Source organism: Echeneis naucrates, chromosome 14 (genome assembly GCF_900963305.1).
Source record: "Echeneis naucrates chromosome 14, fEcheNa1.1, whole genome shotgun sequence".
NCBI classification, from domain to species: Eukaryota; Metazoa; Chordata; class Actinopteri; order Carangiformes; family Echeneidae; genus Echeneis; species Echeneis naucrates.
Genome location: NC_042524.1, coordinates 17793308 through 17813214, shown reverse-complemented (window position 1 = coordinate 17813214; position 19907 = coordinate 17793308). Strand labels below are relative to the sequence as shown.

Sequence of the window (19907 nt, the reverse complement as noted above, 5' to 3'; positions counted from 1 at the left end):
CACCAGCGTTGTGACAAGTGACTGCCAATGAACCTGCCTCCTACCTGTCTCCCAGCATGCCATTAACCTGTCACAATGTAGATGGCCCATCCTACAGGTCACGTCATAATGAACAAATGCATTGACAGTTGGCAACACACACACAAACACATGATCAGTAACGTGTGCATGCATACTCAGAGATGCGAATAGCTGTCTCTTATCAGAGCTTGGCAGCTCCAGCTGACACGGCAGAGGCCTTCTACACCAGGCAGAACATGATTTCTCCTGGGAAAACTTTTTCCATTTCCTGCTTTTGAAAGGAAACTAAATAAGCCACGTTTGTCCTCATCTGAATACATTTGACCCATTAAAACGACTCAGCTCTCCTGCATCCCTCTACACTGTGGTGTTGCAAAGTAGACCGGCTGCCCACAGAATGCAAATGACAACAGTGGCAGTGGGCGTAGTGTGCCCTGTGCCTGGTAGGAGTAGATAGTGGCAGAGGTGATGTGGAATGAGAAAGGACTAAAAGTGGTGAGTGGGAGCTTCAATTAGTCCCTCACATCAAGGAAGAACACATAAGTCAGACCGTCATAGGGGTCCCCTATTTACTAATTCACTCCTCTGTTACTTTAACACACAATTAATCAATGACAGGAAGGTGCAGGTTGTGCTGTTCATCAGGAGCGTAACGTGAGCCAGGGTGAATTAATACAGTCACTGGGGGGATTACAGCCCAACATGCGCTCTCTCCCTCTTCCTGAAACAAAAAGGAATTGCCACCGAGACAGGAGCAATTTAAATCGACAACACTGAGTAATGACTCAATTTGCGGCACAGTCTAAACACCACAAGCAAATGGCATTACTAAATCATTAGAGTGGATCAAGATCACTACTTTAAGCCACTGGATAATGTAGCAGCTCTTTGAATCTACGAGCTATATTGAAACTGTGAATACCTGGCTGTTATAAATGAAGCTGAATACATTAAAGATGGTTTCTAACAAGCTTACAGATAATTTAGTCAATATCAAAAACGCGCCAACTGTATGTTTTAATACTGATAAACAATGCATGTTACTTTAGAAGTAAATTGTTACTTCTCTCTGTCTCAAAGAAAAAAAAAAAAAGGCAAAAAAAACTACAGTTAGTCATTGACATAATATAAATGTAACTAGTTACCAGGGAAAGTCATTGTTGCGTTACAATACAATTTGACAACAGTTTAATAAGCTCAATTGGAGTGACACACATTCTGTAATTTTCGGTATTTCCGGCATTGTAGGGATGGAAACAAAAATTTTTTTAAATGTATTTCTCATTCCTAATATATAAACATAAACCAGACTTAAAACGCTCCTTTGTGACAAAGCTTACAGCTAAAAAAATGTCAAGTTTAATTACTCTTTTTCTCTCTCTCCCTGATGCATGCACATTACAACCTAACATGTCTCTAACTTTGTCTTTTCCTGTCCCTCCTGTCCTCTGTCTTCCTGTCCTTGTAATCTTTCCTTCTCCCCTACTGCTAATATTTGTGCACATTTAGAACTGCTAGATTTCAATTATTGTATATTTTCTGCATGTTTTGTTTGGATTTTCCATGGCATCTTCTCTTCTGTTCTTGTTCTCCCTCCATCCCCCTCCCGAGTGCCCCCATTCCCTGATCACATTCGCTCTCACGATGTCTCTCTCTCTGCCTCCCCCACCCCCCGATTTTCTTGCCCCTGTGACCAAGTGCTTGTTCTTGGAAGGATATGTTGGATTTCTTTAACAACTCAACAAAGTTTGATCTAGACCTTCCCTATTTTTAAAGTTCCTGATGTCACTTTGTTTGCGCTATATAAATAAATCTGATATTGAATTGATTTAGTACATAGCTGGATCATCTATAGGTCAGCAAAGCTATCAAAGCCCATTTAAGAAATATTGGGCTACTTTCCAATAGATGCCCTTTAATTTGATGCTTGAAATGATTACTATTGAAAGAGAAATAAAGGACAATTTCTAAAACATGCCTACTTCAAATAAAGGTTGGTTGTTTTCTGCAACTGATGTAATGTAATCAATGATGCTTACTATTTAAGGGAGACTACTACATTTCCTAATAGACTGTTACAAAACTGATGTCAGAATTCTCTTCAGCTTCTAAACATTACCATCCATCAGCATGGTACGACCAGGTATGCCAAGGTATGTCTAAAAAATACATACATGCCCATATGGTGTTTCAGTGTATATTTTGGAATATTTTGAATTTCGAATATTTTTGGAACAAGGGTAACAAAAAGGAAACAACTGCTACCACCGCAGTGTTATAACAAAGGAAAGTGTTATGATTTGGTGCTATGCAAATACATCTGATTTGATTTGATGCAAATATTGACAGCTAGAGGTGCTGAGAGAGTTCAAAGGAACGCAAAATTATTATAGGTATTACATTACTTATTACGAATGTGTTCTCTATTGTGTAGTTGTATCTATACATGGCATAAGACTCACAAACACTACACTTGTATTTCATAGTGCAGATGTGATAATCACTTCAGGTTAGAACAAAAGAGAGCTTGCCACCTTAGCCCTGGCTGCCATAACAGTCAATTTAATGTCAACTAAATCCTAAAAACCCAGAACAGTTTGATTTCGATTTTGCACATCATTAAGTCATTTGTAATTAATGCGCAGCTAATTAAGGTTTGCTCATAGTTATTAACACAGTGTTAAATTCTAATTACATTAAATTCTCAGCCTTAAAAAAAAGTGTGTTTGTTTGAATCTCATTGAAACCTGAAAAAGGTTGATGGAAATAAGAAAATGATCTGAAAAGTCAGAATGAATAGCAAGGCTTACCTTGTCGTCTTGGTCACTTTCGGTGTCGCACTGCAAAAGAAAGAAAGAAAATGCTGTTAGAAATGCACATCCTAGTATTATAACTCTTCCTGTTTGGAATATACACTTGAGTGCCATAACCTCATTCACCTTTGCTAATGGAACGTCTTATCAGGACTTTAATGATGAAATTATCAGATACTCATGTTCATTGTCTGAATCATTTGAGTTCCCTACACAACCTCTGGAATGTGAAACAAAGCAAATTTCTCCTGAACGGTCATGTCCTTGTTAACAGTGAAAACTATGTGAAATTCAGATGGAGCTAGAATTTAGAAACACTAACCACCACTAGAATTATAATTCCATGATGTGTGTTCCTGCTTTAGGGATGGAGAAATGACAAGAATAGGAAGGGAACTTTGTGATGGAGGGAAGAAAAAGTGGTTAGATTTCATTTTTTCTTTCTAATTTCAATTTCAAGGTCCACTTAATTCTTTATCAACTAATTAGCGTAATGCTGGGTGACTGGCGGCCCTCAACGTTGTGCATATGGCTGAGGTGCAGAGAAGCACTGGAGTCGGTAATGAAGAAGGCACTGGGGGGGAATACAGGCAGAGGTTGGCATGGCGTGTGTGTGTGTGTATGCGAGTAGACGGGGGGACTGGGAGTATAGGGAGGGGTAGGTGGGTGTCGATTAAAGTAAGAAGGGAGTGAAGGAAGGTGGTGAAATGATTGACAGCGGGGAGTGAGTGACAGAAGGCCCTGCCATTTTTTCCTACTCTCCCTTTTATTTCGCTTCCATCTTGTGTTTTTTTTTTGCTGATCTGGGGCCCTGCAGAGCTCAAAGGTAGCTGGCTGAGCTCGTTGTTGGTTGGTTTCTCAGACTGGATGGTAAAAAGGGGCCTTGCGAGCTCAGCAGGAGCATAGCATCCAATTTACAGGCCTGTCCCACATGGCCCCAGGGGCCGCCCGCGGCACACTGCCATGATGGTCAGCTCCAGCAGCTCATAAATTATGCAGAGGCAATAAACGTACTGGGCAAACACTCCTCAGACGTCCTCCTGCTCGCCATTTCTCTCTAAGTCTCTCTTACCATGACCCACAAAATTCCACCCTTCTATTTTCATACAGTATGCAGAGAGTGAGCATCCATACATGCTGTCAGCTGGAAGAATAGAAAAAGGTAATGAATAAGACGTGCAGATTCGAATTTCATGTGAATGTCTGTTATACAAAGAGTTGCAAACTGTGTGCGTTTAAGGACATGCATTTCTACTTATGAATAAATGGGTTCCTCGACCACGTATCACACTCTCCTGTGCCCTCCTCTACATGACAGAATAATGCCGCAGCAGACAGGATCTGATGAGCAGCATTACCCATCTAAACTGCCTCCATGTACTCAGGCCTATTACAGCGCAAAAACTATAATACAACTGAGCATTCATTAGCTGCTTTTTGCCCGTGTATACTACATACTCAGGAACAGAAGCATGCAAGGAGTTCAAATAATGGACATCATTTTAGTTTTTCCACTGTGTTGTGATCCATAAAAAAACACCAGCAGCCCTTCTTTCTCTTGTTCTCCTGTTTCGCTCTCTCTCCTCTCCCCTGTTCCCTGACTGTGCAGCCAATTGCTTTGATTGCCAAGATAGAAGCTGGCTAGAATGACTTGCCCTTGCTTGTGAAGCAAATGGAACATGCTAATGGAACTCATCGTATTACCCGATGCAAAAGTGCCATAGCTCATTACTTTAAGATAAAAGGATATCATTGTAGACGGCAAGCAGAATTGACTTTCTGTGCTACGACTTGATGATGATTTAATCAACTGCTCTCTTTCACTTCTCATCCCTGCGCCTGTCCCTTTCACAGGTGCCACTAAACGAAGCACTCACACAGCTGGTGGGGGAGAGAAAAGAAAAGAAATTGCTGTCATTACTTTTTTTTACCCCAGGAATAGAAGTATGCAAATTTCCCAGAGCAACAAAGAATGGGAAAAAAGGGAAAACCTAATAAAATGGAAATACCTTTATAATGAGCAAGGTAAAAAATCCTGAGATCAGGCCTGACAGGCGAGGGCAGGCAGTTTGATCGTCCTTACAGTGCAGACGCCAAAGCTCCCTTGCAATTGTTGCTCAAGTATAGAGCAAAAAGTAACAAATAATATCTCTAAAGAGATAAAAACACATGTCAGGCATACAAACAAGTCAGAGCTGCCACTCACTGATAAGTGATCATAGTGAACTAATGTGTTGCGTCATGCATAAAGCAAGCTGAAGTGGGAGAGAGGAATCCAGGCATATCTGGAATTTGCTTCTTTTTATTTATACTTACTGACTCTTACAATAGAAACAGACAGAAGGCCTGAAAGTCTCAGCTTTGCACTCGGAAGCGGGAAATGTCAGGAACATTTGCTAGGCCTCATCATTAATAACTGAGGTATGGTATTGTTTTAGGAGGTAAGCACAAGCACAAAACCTCAGTTATTGCAATGACTGTGGATAATGTGAAGAGGTAGTGACAGGTGAGGGTAGAGCTATGGTTAACTGTCATGTCAAAAACACTTTACACCAATCCTGGGAGGCCACATGTGATGAAATGACTGACGAAAATTAATATTGAACACTGGAGAGAGGGAAAAAAAACAAAACAAAACAAAACACACATACACACACACACAACAACCACAATGGTGCTATTGAGATCAGTGGACTTAGCTCCCCATCAGGCTGAGGTAGGAAATTGGTCTCATTTAAAGCAACAGTCATGTACAGTAAGGAAACCATTAGTCCTGGGAGGCAGCTAACAAAGAAAATTGATATTCTACCCGGACTGCTGCTATTTACACAGAACCAGCATTATGCTGTACAGCTAGACCCTAGTGTTTAGTTGAAGTAACACAGGAATGTCAAACATTAGCTTCAGCTCTAAGAGCTGTTGATGTTGGCCTGTATCCGGAGCACTTCTGATTGCCCCCCCCCTCCGACTGCTCTCACCCGGGCCTCTCTTTTGGCTGAGTGCTATTACAAATTTCCCTACGCTCTGTCCAAACAGCAAGGCTTTTGTTTATATTGGTCTGAAAGTAGGAGTAAATTATTCTTGTCCTAAATCCTCTCCAGCTGAGAGTAATACTGGCCCAATTGAAGAGGAACATAAGGAGCCATGGGCCAAATGCTAAATGATGCAGCTATGCTATTGTCTGCAGCAGCAGGACTCACCAACATCTCCTGCCAGAGCAACCCGCAGAAAAATGTCTGTACTAAAGAGGTAACCACATCACACAAGGATGCGTGCAAGGAAAGTATGCCATGTTCCCTTTCCAACCTAACCTTCTGGAAACCCATTGCTTCTCAAATACTAACAGATGTTAAGTCAATCAAGAAAAAAAAAATGACATGCTTAAACGATAATTCTGAAGGCAAACAGAGAATGTTTAACTGGCTTATAATAATTTCTGGGCTGCTGTCTCCAAAGTTACAAGTTGTCTCTAATCCAGTATTTTCATGAATTGCACCTTCTTGAGTCTGGATCTGGGATAGATCAGTATTGTTGCTCCCAAGAGTGATATTAGCCCCAGGTTATGCTGGTTGCTATCCATGACCTTAAAATTAATTATAGTTGATATGGACTTCATTAAAGTGGCCCGTTACACAGAGGATGGTGTCTGTTTATCAGACTGAGCCAGGTTATCCTGGAGTATGGCTGAGGGGGTTAAAGTCCAGGAAAGAAGCCAACTTGCTTGCATGCCTAGGAGCTGGAAAGACAGCATGAAGGATGACAGCCATTGCCAGGGTCAGCTCTGACAGTGCCAATTTGATGTGCTGTCGTCAAGGGCTCCTCATTCCCTCTCCCAAACAGCTCCTTCCTGATATAGCTACGCATCCTGATGGTTTTCTGATGCAAACAGTCACATGGCAAAATGGTTTTTCTCCCCTCCCGCTGCATCCTCCTCCATCTGCTGCTGGGGCCTGGGTGCCGCCGACCGCCTGCCTGTCACAGCGTGTGTGGAAATTAGCTGGGGAGGAGGTGCTCGCTTGTGCTAATTACATTTTAATCATTGGAAATGTGTTGGCAAATCAGGCCTTGATTGCCATCTTGGAGCCCAGTACTCCTCTCTGCAGGTTGGGGAAGGGGGATGGTTTCGTGGTGCTAGAATGTCGATGAGCCCAGACTTGCCAAGCTGGACACCGTACCCTCCACAACGGCTTGATATGGCGCCTTGCCTGGCCTACCACTGGGTTGTGGCTGTGCCACATTATTCATGGGGAATAGAGGAAGATCAGGATAGTGAAATGGGGAACTTTGCCATGCTCATTCTCCAATCCCCTACTCACACCTCCCGTAACCATCTCTCTTTCTCTAACTCCCGCTCTCTTTCTCACCCACACAGTACAGTCTGCCAGTCCTGCCACTGTGAATCGAGAAACAACAAATAGAGCCGGGCAGGATGAGACTGATGAGCTCAGGGTTTGCTACACAGCACCTGTTTTGGCACATGAAGCTGGAACAGCAGGTCCCGTCACAATACGCTCACAAATTAGATTTTTATAACACAGAAATAAAAAGAAGAGACTGACTTGGCAACATCAGTTGCAGACTTTATCATAAGAAAATGGGGGTTAGAAACACAAGCATGGTGGATACAGATTAATGAGCAGAGATTGTTGAGCTAATTGCACTTAAAAACACTGACATGGTGGCTATTAGTCAATCGTTCAATTCGTGCTGACACCTGCTGTGACTTTTGATTTTAATGATGAGCTGTTCTTTCTTGAATTGGTGTTTACTATGGACTGATTCACACAAATACCCTAAAACACGCCTAAATACACCTGCTCAAATGTACACTTCACGTAAGTCACATTACACTTATAGCACTCAAGAAATTTGCACTACACAAAAAATCTGGGGTTACTTTACTTTGAAAATATGCCTGTAAGACACAGATATTATAAACATATTAATGGAAGACAGTGTGTAAATACAGCTAAAAGTTCAGCGATGGAAAGAAATTCAACATGACATGCCTGACTGGGACAGATCATTAAAGTAAGCAGGGTTCTGTGGCGATGACAATGAACATCTAATTTCCACAGCATCTGTTTGATGTCGAGCTGTCATATAAAACCATAGTAGGAAAGAGATGAGCTCAGGAAAAAAAATCACAAGGAAAAGGAAACAGTACAGCTTGAGTGTTCGAGACAGTCTATATAATCATATATGGCAAACACCTATTCAGCGGCCCAGAATGTTTCGTCAGTGACGACCAGACCTCTGTCTCGACGAATATAACCAGGTCTGATCCGCATGTGCAGTGCTGGCCAAACACAGCAGGGCCAACATCTGAATGCAATTTCCTTTCAAATGTAAAACTTTATCCAGAAGATATCCAATTGGACCGCAAACTCCAAGACGGCAGAGCTTAAGCAGGGATGATGTGGGAGAAGGGCAGAAAATGAAGCCTTCCATAAAATAATAAGAACTTTACAGTCTGTGACCTCTGGTTTCAATACTCTGGAGTAGAATCTTTTTATGTTTTATTTCACTTAACTATGCCCAAACATACTGAGAGAATATTTGAAGTAATCTATTAAATCTGAATTTCATATCAATTCTAGATTATGATTAACTCCATATTGTTGAATCTCTAAAGATTTACATTATGAGTTCACCAATAAGAAAAGGGGGAGGAAAGGAAAGCTGTCTGAAATACAGAAACATGGTTACGTTTGCACACTTTGAAAAGGTTTGTTTGGAAGGAATGTGAACAATGAGGTGTATGTTGCTTTGTGTTGGAGTGCGAGCATGGAAGGAACTTAGGCTCAATCAGAGATGTGGCAGCGTACGTTTGGTGATGCTTGGCAGAAACAGATTATGCCACAGGGTAACCCTCTCTGTTGATCAGTGCAATCCACCCACCACATGGAGACACACACACACGCACAAACCTACTTTACAAGGACCAGTGTGAGGAGGAAACCAAATGGTCTGGCACTTTGCTTTTCATCAAAATCCATTGGTTACACAAGCACCAGGTTCAATGTCTTTTCTTCACATGTCTCAGTGTAATTCAACCAGCTACAGGCACAGCTACGGGGCGCCTGGAGATGTGACGCCTTTACTGGTTATCTGGCGGAAATGAAAAGACTTAGGACATAACTGCAGCCCACAAGTGTGGGTGCATACACAAACACCTACGAACGCACACATGCCTAACCTCAAACTTTGCACTGCACACACTTCACCAACCAACAGGGGACTGAGGCACAAAGCAGATGGTGGATTAATCAAAGATTAATAAAAGGATTTTGAGATAATTACATACATCGAATGTGCATTGTTTGTATGGTTATGGTGACTCCCCTGAGATGAGTCCACTTGGTGTGTATTTTAATTACCCCACATGCTACACATTAACAATGATGTGATTTGGCATCCTCATTACAGCAATCTGGCCACACACAAACAATCAATTTCAGACTATTTGTGGAATGCTCCCAAAGAAACAGGATTTCTGTTAAAAAAGGGAAGTGGGCAAGTGCTAAAATGAGAGAGTGTGGATGAGCAGATGGACTGGAACAGGCATTTTTACCCTGTTCTCACCACTAAAATGGTACATCCTCTTACAACTAGTGAAACGTATGACTGGATATCAAAAATCAATTTTTGATGCAGCTTAAGATGTGTTTGTAGAACTGACCATAAAAAACTGGTAAGTACCTAAAACTGGCACTGAATGCCTGCTCACATTCATTCTTTAAATAGTTAAATCAATCATTTTAGAATTCATTTAATTTTAGACAGACTGTTTTTTGTCTTAAATGACAATGGGAAAAAAGGTTACATTCCTCAAAAGGAACCATCCTAAAAGCTTTGTTTAATATTCCATAATATTTAATATCCCATATTGTATCCCATCAGCTGTAGCGTCAAAAGATTTCAGATGACACAAATCCCAAGTGAAATGTGGTAATAATACACATAATGGAGCATTTCTATAGAAAATAATCTTTGTCTGCCACCTATGGCGTCTCTTGTAACACTACTACATGGATTACATGTAGTAGGATGTATGCTGCATCCCTCTGTTGTCAAGAGATATAAACCTCATCTGCTCTGCTCACCTCCCACTTCCCTCCCACCATCCAGACTGACTCATAGCTGATGGGGGGAAAAAAACATCAGGATTAGGTTCTGTGCCTCTAATCACTTAACTCCTCACACCTGATGGCACACTATTAACTTTGACTGTCTCCAGTGACCCTGCGGGTCGTTGCCCATCACATCAAGTTTTTATTAGGGAATTTTCCTCATCATTAGCCATGGCCTGGAAACGAGCCATTAATATTCATACTGGCAAACCAAAATGAGGTCCCACTGATTTTCCATCATCCAGGCTATCTGCGCAGCTGCCACTGTTAACAATCACCCCAGTGCTGCACATTCGCCACATATCATTATGGGGCTCTATAAAGCTCTTTCTTTGGGTCTGCCATGATGGGAAGACATAAAGGAGTAGGAAGAAAGGGTGGTGAGGCTTGCTGCCAGCTGACACCCATCTGAGAGAGACTGCCCAGCTCTGCCAACAATCTGCCTGTAAGTCTCACGCATGACGCCCGGCACTGTCACTGCTGACAACAATCCCTACAGACTCTGCCAGGGACACAGCTGAATTCTTGAGTGTTCTCACTTTAAAACACACCCTGTTTATCAGTCCGCAATGGCAGCTAGGAATGTAACACTTCGGAAAGGTCTGAAATCTTGTGCAAGATGTTAACATGTATAAACATCATCAGGGAGGATTTGATTTAGTCACGTTCTCTGGAATTTTATAATAGATACAAAATTGCAAATTTTAGTACGAGTCAATCGTCAATGAAGATTTTGAGCCATTTTCCAACAGATTGTCACATTTCATTATATTTAGCACCATTCAATTCTGCATACAATATCAAAATGCCAGGAGTCTGAGTAACTGCTCTCCCTGCATCCAAAATGGCTCCCTATGTTTCCACATATTACCGCTCACCCTCAAAACAAACCACCCCACTTATCTGTCTCTGATTCCCTGTTTCCAGAGCAGGGCATCTCACATCTCTGCCATGGGGGAGAACAGGTGCTGCAGCTAACATGCGGTGTGAACGCAGGTCTGATAAGGTGCTTCACAGCAACAATGTCCAAGGAACTCTGCAGATAAGCTGCCTCTTCCCTCCCTGAGCAGTGACTGGATGTTCCCGTTCAAGTGAAGGCCTCCTCTGTGTCATGGGCTGTAGCAGCAATTAAGTGGTGACACCCTGATAGGCTGCGATAACGCCACATCCCTGACACTCACTATCAAAGGGACTTGAAAAGTCTGTTTAGTGATGAGTTATGGGCGCTTATATGTGGAACTTATTGATACTATTTACTCTGACAAGTGATTTGGTTTACATATGACAGGCATTTGAAAGCTGCATGTTTTCCGAGTTGAGAACTATTTAGTTACCTAGGTTTTAAAAAACGGTGTCACCATTTCAAAAGCAGATTGCATAGTTAACAACGTGCAGTCGAAGGAGGACATAAGTTGACACCAAAACAGATGCAGCCGCTTCAGCATCGCCTTCCAAATAATTAGAGCTGCAGTGACAAAAACACTTTGTTATTCTCCTACTATGATTTGCTAGCTGTCACAGTGTACATCTGAGTTGCCTCATTATACGGAAAGTAGTCAAATAAAAGCCGACACTGCACGCTCCTGTCAAGATGCTGTCTACTGCACATGCAAACAAGCAGAGATGAATAAACATTAGTTGTTGTTGAGAGCTGGTCTTTGAGCAGTGAGGCTCACAAAGATCTGCTTTGTACAAAATAAAAATATTTAATTTGAAAGACTGATGCAAGGCAAAATGAAATTAAAAGGAACCCATGCTAACTGCTAAAACAAATTACTTGCAGTGCGCTAAATTACATTTGCTCCTCCATCAGCGAGATCAAACGAGCCTAGTTTGACTCTCCTGCGCTAATGATTTCCTGCACTCACCTCCTTTTTCATCCCAGGGGTGTTAATAAACACTCAGTCTGGTTTTCTGTTTGTTTTGTTTGTTTGTTTGGTTTATTTATACATTTCCCAGTTCTCCGTCTCATCTCAAGCCCTCCCTTTCTCGCTCACTTTGCCCACGCCGGTGGCAGGCTGGGTGAATTAGAGGGATCTAATGTAATCCCAGGGACAGCAGGCTCCTGAAAAACGTGCTCAATTAAAGCAGGATGAGCCCAGTGGGAGCGTCCCTGGCGGAGCGTGGGGTGACTGACACGGGCCTTTGGTTGGGATTAATTAGCATGCTAAGTGGTAGAGCATGATAGCAGGCGGAAAGCCATGGACCAGCCATCACACATCCACCACTTCCCTCAGTAGCAGCAGCAGAGTTAGGGTTCTGACTGGTCCAGCCCCCAGCCTGGTTTAATCTCTTTACAGACGCATAAAGGTGTGGCCTGAAACCAGACATGCTCTTAAATTGCTACATATCTGAATATCTTCAGGGGAGAAAATTACTAATACAAGTCTGAAAAGTCAGGCTCCTTTAGAAAGTATACTAAGTTTTGTCTTTCACATTTCAGTAGTAAAAATCTTGTCAACACTCAGATCATAGCACATTATCACAGGATGATAACAGGATTTGTGCCTCAGCTGAAGGATAGCTCCTGGATAGTGGAGCTGGTCGGGGATTAATGCGATAAAGGGTCTGTGATATTGAGAGATTTTCACTTCCAGTGGCTTGCATCACTCCTTGAAACTATTAACAGTTTGCAAACACGAGGTCAAACAGTGAGTGGTGATGTGGGACTTTTTTGGAGCTGTGCTCGAGCACAGCCCAAACTTTTGTCAAACTGTAATCTTTTGCAGCGTTTCATGTGTTTTTTGTTTCACTGCTGTACAGCGGATCACCACAGAGCTCATGCCCCGAGGATCACTGTTCATGCTGACTGCCCCAGCAGGAGGGTGGACTTCTGAACAAAAAAAAAAAAAAAAAAAAAAAACTATGGATGTCTGTCCACAAATCTGGGACGAGCACTGCATTTCAAACATATTGAAATGCCAATATCTGTACCAAGTTTACATCTTTGATTTTATCAAAGGTTCTTTTCCTGCTCTATACATGAAATAATTTGTCGATTACACTGTCAACACTTGCATAGACATCTGACTATTGTCAAACAACCATTACTGAATCCGTGGTTACTCAAGTTGTCAGCTACACATTGGCATCAGAGACTTAATCCAGTTAAAACCCAAACTGTTGTGTCACACAGATTGTTGGGTGACTGGTGTTGCCGGTCACTAGTGCACCCGTGTTTTTTTTTAGGCCCCTGGTTTCTCCTACCCTCGTGGGTTGGATGTGTTTCTGAATAAGCGATCATGGTCCAATAAAAACTGATCTACCCCCAGCTCCACTTGAGAGCATTCAAGCCAACTCAGCACACAATATCCCACATAGTTTATGACAAGCTTTCCCTGGGATTTCTTACAGGCCAAAGAGACCAGGAAGGATAGAGCGGGAGGGAGCGAGAGAGAGGGAGAAAATCACTGCAGTGTTTTGTCAGCCGTAATTACACTCCAATTATATGGTCAAAATATGGCATTACAGGGCACTTTGTTGTCCAGGCAGCCTGGCTTTGATCAAGTTGTGGTGGAATGTGTTTCACATTAGAGGCCCCTCTATGATCTATGTTTCCTGTCACGACAAGGATAACAGTTAGGTCACCAGACCAAGCCCCTCTACCCCCTGAGGAAGCAATAGCAGTCCTGCAAACATCCCTGAGGCGTACTCCCCTTGTCTCTCACAGGGGATTAAGGATTGTGAGGAAAAGAGAAAAAAAAAAGCAGGAAACAAGAAGAGCAAGGAAATGCTCTCAAGATTCTCACACATGGTTAAAATTGAATCTTCCTTTCACAAAAGTCCCAGTGGTGAAAGTACAGAGGTTTTATATGAGTTGTAAATTCTGTTTTTTACAGCAAGTAAAAGCCAAATATTATATTACAAGCAAGTTGGAGACATTTTGAGAATTATAGATTCAGCGTAACTGAAAAAAAGTCTAATTTGCTCCACATACTCTTGCTACCTTTTTCAGCTTTTCCCACCACCTCAGCAGAGGAAGAGTTACTGCTAGTGTCTTTATGGCACACAAACAATATTGAAGCACCATTATATTTAGTATTTTCCATGTCTCAAACGAAATGTGTTTGTGTGTTCCCTTGCAGCTGTAAAATATATTGAAAGCATTTCCAAATTGGCTTTCTTACTGTTTTGAAATCTGTTATTAATATTGTGGTTCTTCTTCTTCTCCTTTATTACTGGAACACTGCTTCTTTTTATTTTTACCAATTGTTACTGCCCTCTGTCACCAGAAGAAATCTCAAGATTGTGTACAGAAAAACGCAGCTGGTGGTCAAAATCTCCCAAATATTAAATCAGTTTTTCATACCAGTAAGTGGAGGATATGTTAAACATGATATTATTTCTGTTATTTCTGGAGGTGAATGTCATGGTTGAAGTAAACCCTGTGGTTTGCTTCAGTGGTGTGAAGTTGATGGACCATTCATCATTTTAACACACAGCCAAGGTCAGACACTGTTGCCCTGGAGCATTATAGCTGGCATAATATATTAACACAGACTGTTCAAGGAAAATTACAATGACTTTGAATGCGCTCGTTTTCACCCCGCACATTCTCTGTGGGGCTAGCAGTGCTCTGAAACAATCCACATATGAAAGACACCCATGTGGGTAAAGAAAAACATTTCAAGACAGACACCATGTCTGAGCTAAGCTTGCCAGACTTCAGTTGGTCATCTGCTGACGGCCAGTGAGAGCTCCTCCTGGGGGATATCAGTGGCATCCCAGGCCAGGCATGGCATGTGCTCTCTCCAGGACCCCCCCTCTGGGCCCTGCTGCATGCTGGCCTACGCTGCAGACATGACCATCTGTGCTGCCTCCCAATGGTAAGTTGGCAAATGAGGCTGCACAAGCAGCCCTTGCCTGATTTGGGCGTTTGGCCCGGGGGTTGAAGAGAAGGAGGGTGGCTGTGGTGAGGTGAGGGATGCTCCCTGGTGTTTGAGAGAGCCACTCCATAACACTTTCCTCATGAGCGCTCCTCCGGAGGGCTGCTGGAACGTCTCGGAGCCATCTGGGGAGAAGTGGAGCGTGGCAGAGAGCAGCTGGACGCTTACAGCTGCTATTTAAGCCCTGGCAGCAGAGCTCCATATCAGTCAGGCAGCAGGAAACTCAGAGAGCACAGCAGTGCAGAACTTAGCGTAGGAGAGGCCACAACACGGAGCTCCTGTTCCACATTTCAGACATGAGCTTTTTTGGTAATTTAGTCACTGTATGCCAGAGGGGGAAAAAAGCAAATAAAATCCGAGGTTCAAACAAAGCAGCAGATCAAAAAGTATAGATGCTGCTTCATGTCAGCTTTATGTTAAAAGGGTAGCTTAGTTGGGTTATACAATATAAATTTACAGAAACATATTTAAAGGATGTCCCTGGAAAACAAAACTAGTGAACACTTACAACTCTTAAATGAGGCACGATCAAGTTCATATAATATGTAGGATATAACCTGCTGATCATATATCTTAAGGAGTAAGCACTGTGTGTAAACTTGCATGCAGAATAAAGTGGAGTAAGCTGCCTGGGGACATGTGATGTCATCTTAAATTAAAGATGTGAAATATGGTTTTGGGGGCAATGTACATGAGATGTTATCTCTGGGCAACGTGTGAATGTGGTCAGATGAAGTGGGGCAGATCACATTATGTGGAATCTAGCTGAGTTTACAGCACACTTCACTAAAAACAAACATTTTCAAGTAGTTTAATAAAAGCAAATAGAGACTGGTAGAGCCTGATGGATGACAGATTTTCTCCAAACATATTCCATATGTTAAAATGTGCTCTAATAATTCCCTTGCACTTAAGAGCAAAGCAACGATTTGGTTGGGTGCAACTACATACTCCGTAACTATGTTATTTCAGTGCCCTTAAAGCTGAAATTAGAGTAAGTGTGCTTTAATTGCAAAGTTCTGGACTGCAGTTTTTCAGATCATTGTGGCAGGCTTACAACTAATCAGCGTTAGTTTTGACAGCAAAATTCCATTTATTTTTTGTCTTTTGATGAAATTCTATTAAGTTTTAGTAGATTTAGTCATCTGATATTTATTCATTAAGTCATCTTCTACTGCTTATCGGTTTCCAGGTTGCGGGGGCTGCTGGAGCCAATCCCGGCTTACTCTGGGTGAGGGTGGAGTACACCCTGGACAGGTCACCAGTCCATCACAGGGCCAACACACAGAGACAGACAGAGACCAACAACCACTCACACTCAGACCTACGGACAATTTAGAGTCAATTAACCCAAACAATGATGTCTTTGGAGGAAACTGGAGTACCCGGAGGAAACCCACGCAGACACGGGGAGAACATGCAAACTCAGACCTGCAACCTTCTTATTGTGGGGCAACATGTTGCATTTTTGCAATTCTTGGCAACCATATTGATGAAAACATTTTCGCGATGTAAGTATTACTGCAACTAATGCAGAATTCATTTAAAAATTGATTTTTCTCTTAAACTAAATTTGGAACAGGAACACCATTTTTTTTCCTGCAGATAACAAGCATAATGCAATCATGTAGCAGATGGGACCTCATAAACTATTGGGGAAATCAGGTAATATGAAATGATGGCTCAAATCCATATATTCACACTCGAAGCATGTAAACATCGTCACAAAAAGTACCAGAGTGTCTGTGAAGATGCCAACAAGAAAAAATTTTAGCGGCAACTCAAAACATCTTGAGTTCAGAACATCAGATTCTGTTAACACCATCCGATTCTCTGAAGTCATATTGAGAAAATACATTGTTGTTGTAATACACTTGCGGATACAGTGTTCATGAGTTTGAGATGTGTCTGACAGCATCTAAAGAGACATGGAGGTACAAGCTCCCAGTCAGAGAGACAGGGGAAAAAAAAAAAAAGAAAAAAAAAAGCCCTATCAATAAACAAAAAAACAAACAAAGAATCAGATCCTCAGGAAAAACTGAAAGGGAGGTTTTATCAATCAATAGTAGAAGTGTTGATTCTTGAGGGGAACTTGCAAGCTCAACCCCCCATGTACAGCTAAGGGAAAAACTGCTTGTCAGGAGAACATTAATTAAAGTGTTAAAGGTACAAGAAGTATTGACTTCCTCTCTTCTGCAACCTCCCCAACCACTAGCAGCCAGCAAACCCCACTGCCCCCAGAGGTAAAGTCTTCTACTAGCTCAGGCCTGGGAGCTAACTGCAAAAAAAGCCCCACTAAGACCAATTAAGGCCTTCACTAGGAGACTGAAAGGAAGACAAATGGAGGCAGAAGGCCCGATTACAAGAAACCTTTGTACAGATGTAAAGCAATTAGAGCGGTCTCAGGGGCCAGACAGTGCGGTACCTGTGAGTCATGGATCCTACAGCCAGTCGAAAGTCGGAACAATCCCTCTTTTCTGTTTAGGGCCCCAGTCAGCCTGTGCATTAGTGTCATATATCAGCCGATAGGCCTGGTATTGGTTTCTCCAGTGTAGGGAAGAGCAGTAGTCTGCCAGAGAGGACCACTCCACCCTCCATTATCCGTCTGTTGGGAGAACAGGGGCTCTATTATCCATTCAGGCGGGGCCTTTTCGATAAAACAAGGGCAGATAGGAAGTGTGGAAGCTCTCAGGTGTCCCCTTCCACCAGGGAAGTTTGTCAGAGAGGTCACTCTGATAAAAGCTGGGTAATTATACTGCAAAGCACTGCCGATTACCAGTCAGAGCACATTCAACCAGGATGGCACGGTGACCTCTACATCACAATGGAGTTGCTGCAAATCCACACAAACGTAGTATCCGCCTGAAGAAAAATCCACAGTTTTGGCAAGATGTACGATTTTTCCTTATTACGCTGATTTCTTTGTCCAGTGACCATTGGAATCATCTATGCAAATTCACATTTTTCAACAAAATAGTTTGCCTACAATTCATTCAATCAATGTTGCATTGCGTCTCTGGCTGTGTGCATCTATCACTGATGGTCAAAAGAATGGGCTGACAGGGTCAGAATCTGCAGAGAGTAACAAATTGATTGCTAATGAAAATATATGTCCGGTGGTCTGATCTACAATTAACCAAAGTAAAAACCCTCCTCGTGACCTGAGATTATGAAATAATTTTGACAAATGGAGGCCTGGTCTATAATGACCCTTTTCCCTTCCTTCAAGACGAGGCTAGCTGCAGTCCTCATTATTTATGGGTGGCTTTAAAAAGCAGGTATAGGAGAATGAATGTGCGGCTGTCAGTGTGTGTAATGGGCCTAATAATGGTGTCCTGTGCACCATATAATGAACCCCACCCCCACCGAAATGCTATCTCCTCTCTCTGCTGGTTTGACAAGCAGCACATTCTCCAGGAGCGTGCTTTAAAATCATCAGGCTGTAAGGGGCAGTGTGGCCCGTATAAAGTCGAGAGGCAGAGTCCTGTCTAATAAAGATGTCTTTGGGAAAGAACTATTGCAACTGTTTCAGCTATGTGTGCACCGCCATTTGCAGACACTTAACACAACACAAATATACTTTGTTTGCAAAATGTTACTTCAAAAAGTGATTTACAAGGATTGAAAAGAGAGTACTTTGTTTAATTTAACTATATTGCAATTTTAACGACATAAAAACAGCTCTGGGACAACCTGCTGGCTATTAAGTGCAAATCCCATAAATGCGACTGTGTAGTGCATAATAAAATATATGTGTGATTGCTTAGAATTGTCAGTGCAGTAAATCTGCACAGCGTGCCTAGGCTGATTTGGGAGCTGAAGAAAACCATTTGACTTCACAGTTCAAGCTTGATGAAGTCCCTGGATGCTGCTGGTTAAAGACTTAAGCAGATGGCCAAATACTTGGCGCGAGAAAAGAGCTGCTCTGAATATTTCTTGGCAAATCTACAGGCATATGGCAAAAGTTCATGCCAAACACTCCATTTCACAAAAGTAGTTCAGCCTGCAGGAAAGCAAAAGCATATTAGGAAAGAAATAATAAGAGACAGAGAAATGATAGAATGACAGAAAGATGTTAAAATGCCAGAAATATGATACTGTTTGGTCTATACAGATCTAATTTACTGCGGGTCCATCCAGCTCTTCTCTGTCTGAAGCAATCAATGTCATAATAACACTGAGTGGAGGGGATAAACAGGGTTCTGCTTTAGATCAGGGTAGAATCTACAGCTCCGAGGGGCCAAGCAAAGGAGAACCTAACTCTGGATTGGCTAGCACCAACATCCTTTTGTCTGTGGCCAAAAGATTAGGTGCAAGGACATTTTGTAGTGAGGATACACTTTTGAGATCTGAAGAGATCATTGGGAGGATTTGGTATCAATATAGACATAGATAGCACAAGACTAAAATCCACAAGGCAGAAAATCAAATAAAAAGCTCATATCCTGTGTAACCCCACCCAGTATAAGGGTTAGGCATCAAATGTATGATCCTCAATTCAGTTGTCTGAGAGTTTGTATGAATAACAAAGTCATGTGCGCTTTTAAAACAAAGGCAGATTGAGGAAAAATGGAAGAACTGAGAGCTTGGAGCTCAGTAACCACTGGAAGACAAAGGATGATTGGCAGCAGATGCAACATTAGTGGGAGGAATCTCTCTCTCAGGGGCTTGACAGACAGAGAGTGATTATCAATCATTCTGCTACAGAAGGTGCTTCCAACGATGCAGCCTCAATCATTTCTTTTTGTTCTACCCGTGGTCCTACTCCATTGTGTTACACGACACACATTTGTTTTGATCTGAGACAACAGCATTGCCAATGCCATATCTCCCTTTGCTGCACTTATTCATGTCAAGCCTCAGAAATGTTTTTGGCAAAATAGGAGCTCTATCAAAAAACAAGGTGTCACACTTTGAAATTGTTACAAAGATAGAATTAGTTGTAAAGGTGAATTATTGCTTGTTGAACAAATTCAGGATAACAGCGGGTTGCTTCTATTTTCCAATTAGCCCTTAAATATAAGGAAGAGAATCACAGCCTCTGATACGCCCTT

At 42.1% G+C, this 19907-nt stretch overlaps 1 protein-coding gene across 11 annotated transcripts in view; it reads right to left on the bottom strand.

Annotated features, from left to right (window-relative positions):
• Positions 1-19907, bottom strand: part of auts2a (activator of transcription and developmental regulator AUTS2 a) — a 285288-nt gene that overhangs the window by 91640 nt on the left and 173741 nt on the right. For all 11 annotated transcript variants that reach the window (XM_029518901.1, XM_029518900.1, XM_029518903.1 and 8 more), the window contains one exon: positions 2832-2861. In XM_029518901.1, coding sequence (XP_029374761.1) covers positions 2832-2861 — 30 coding nt within the window. The remainder of the gene's footprint in view (positions 1-2831; positions 2862-19907) is intronic.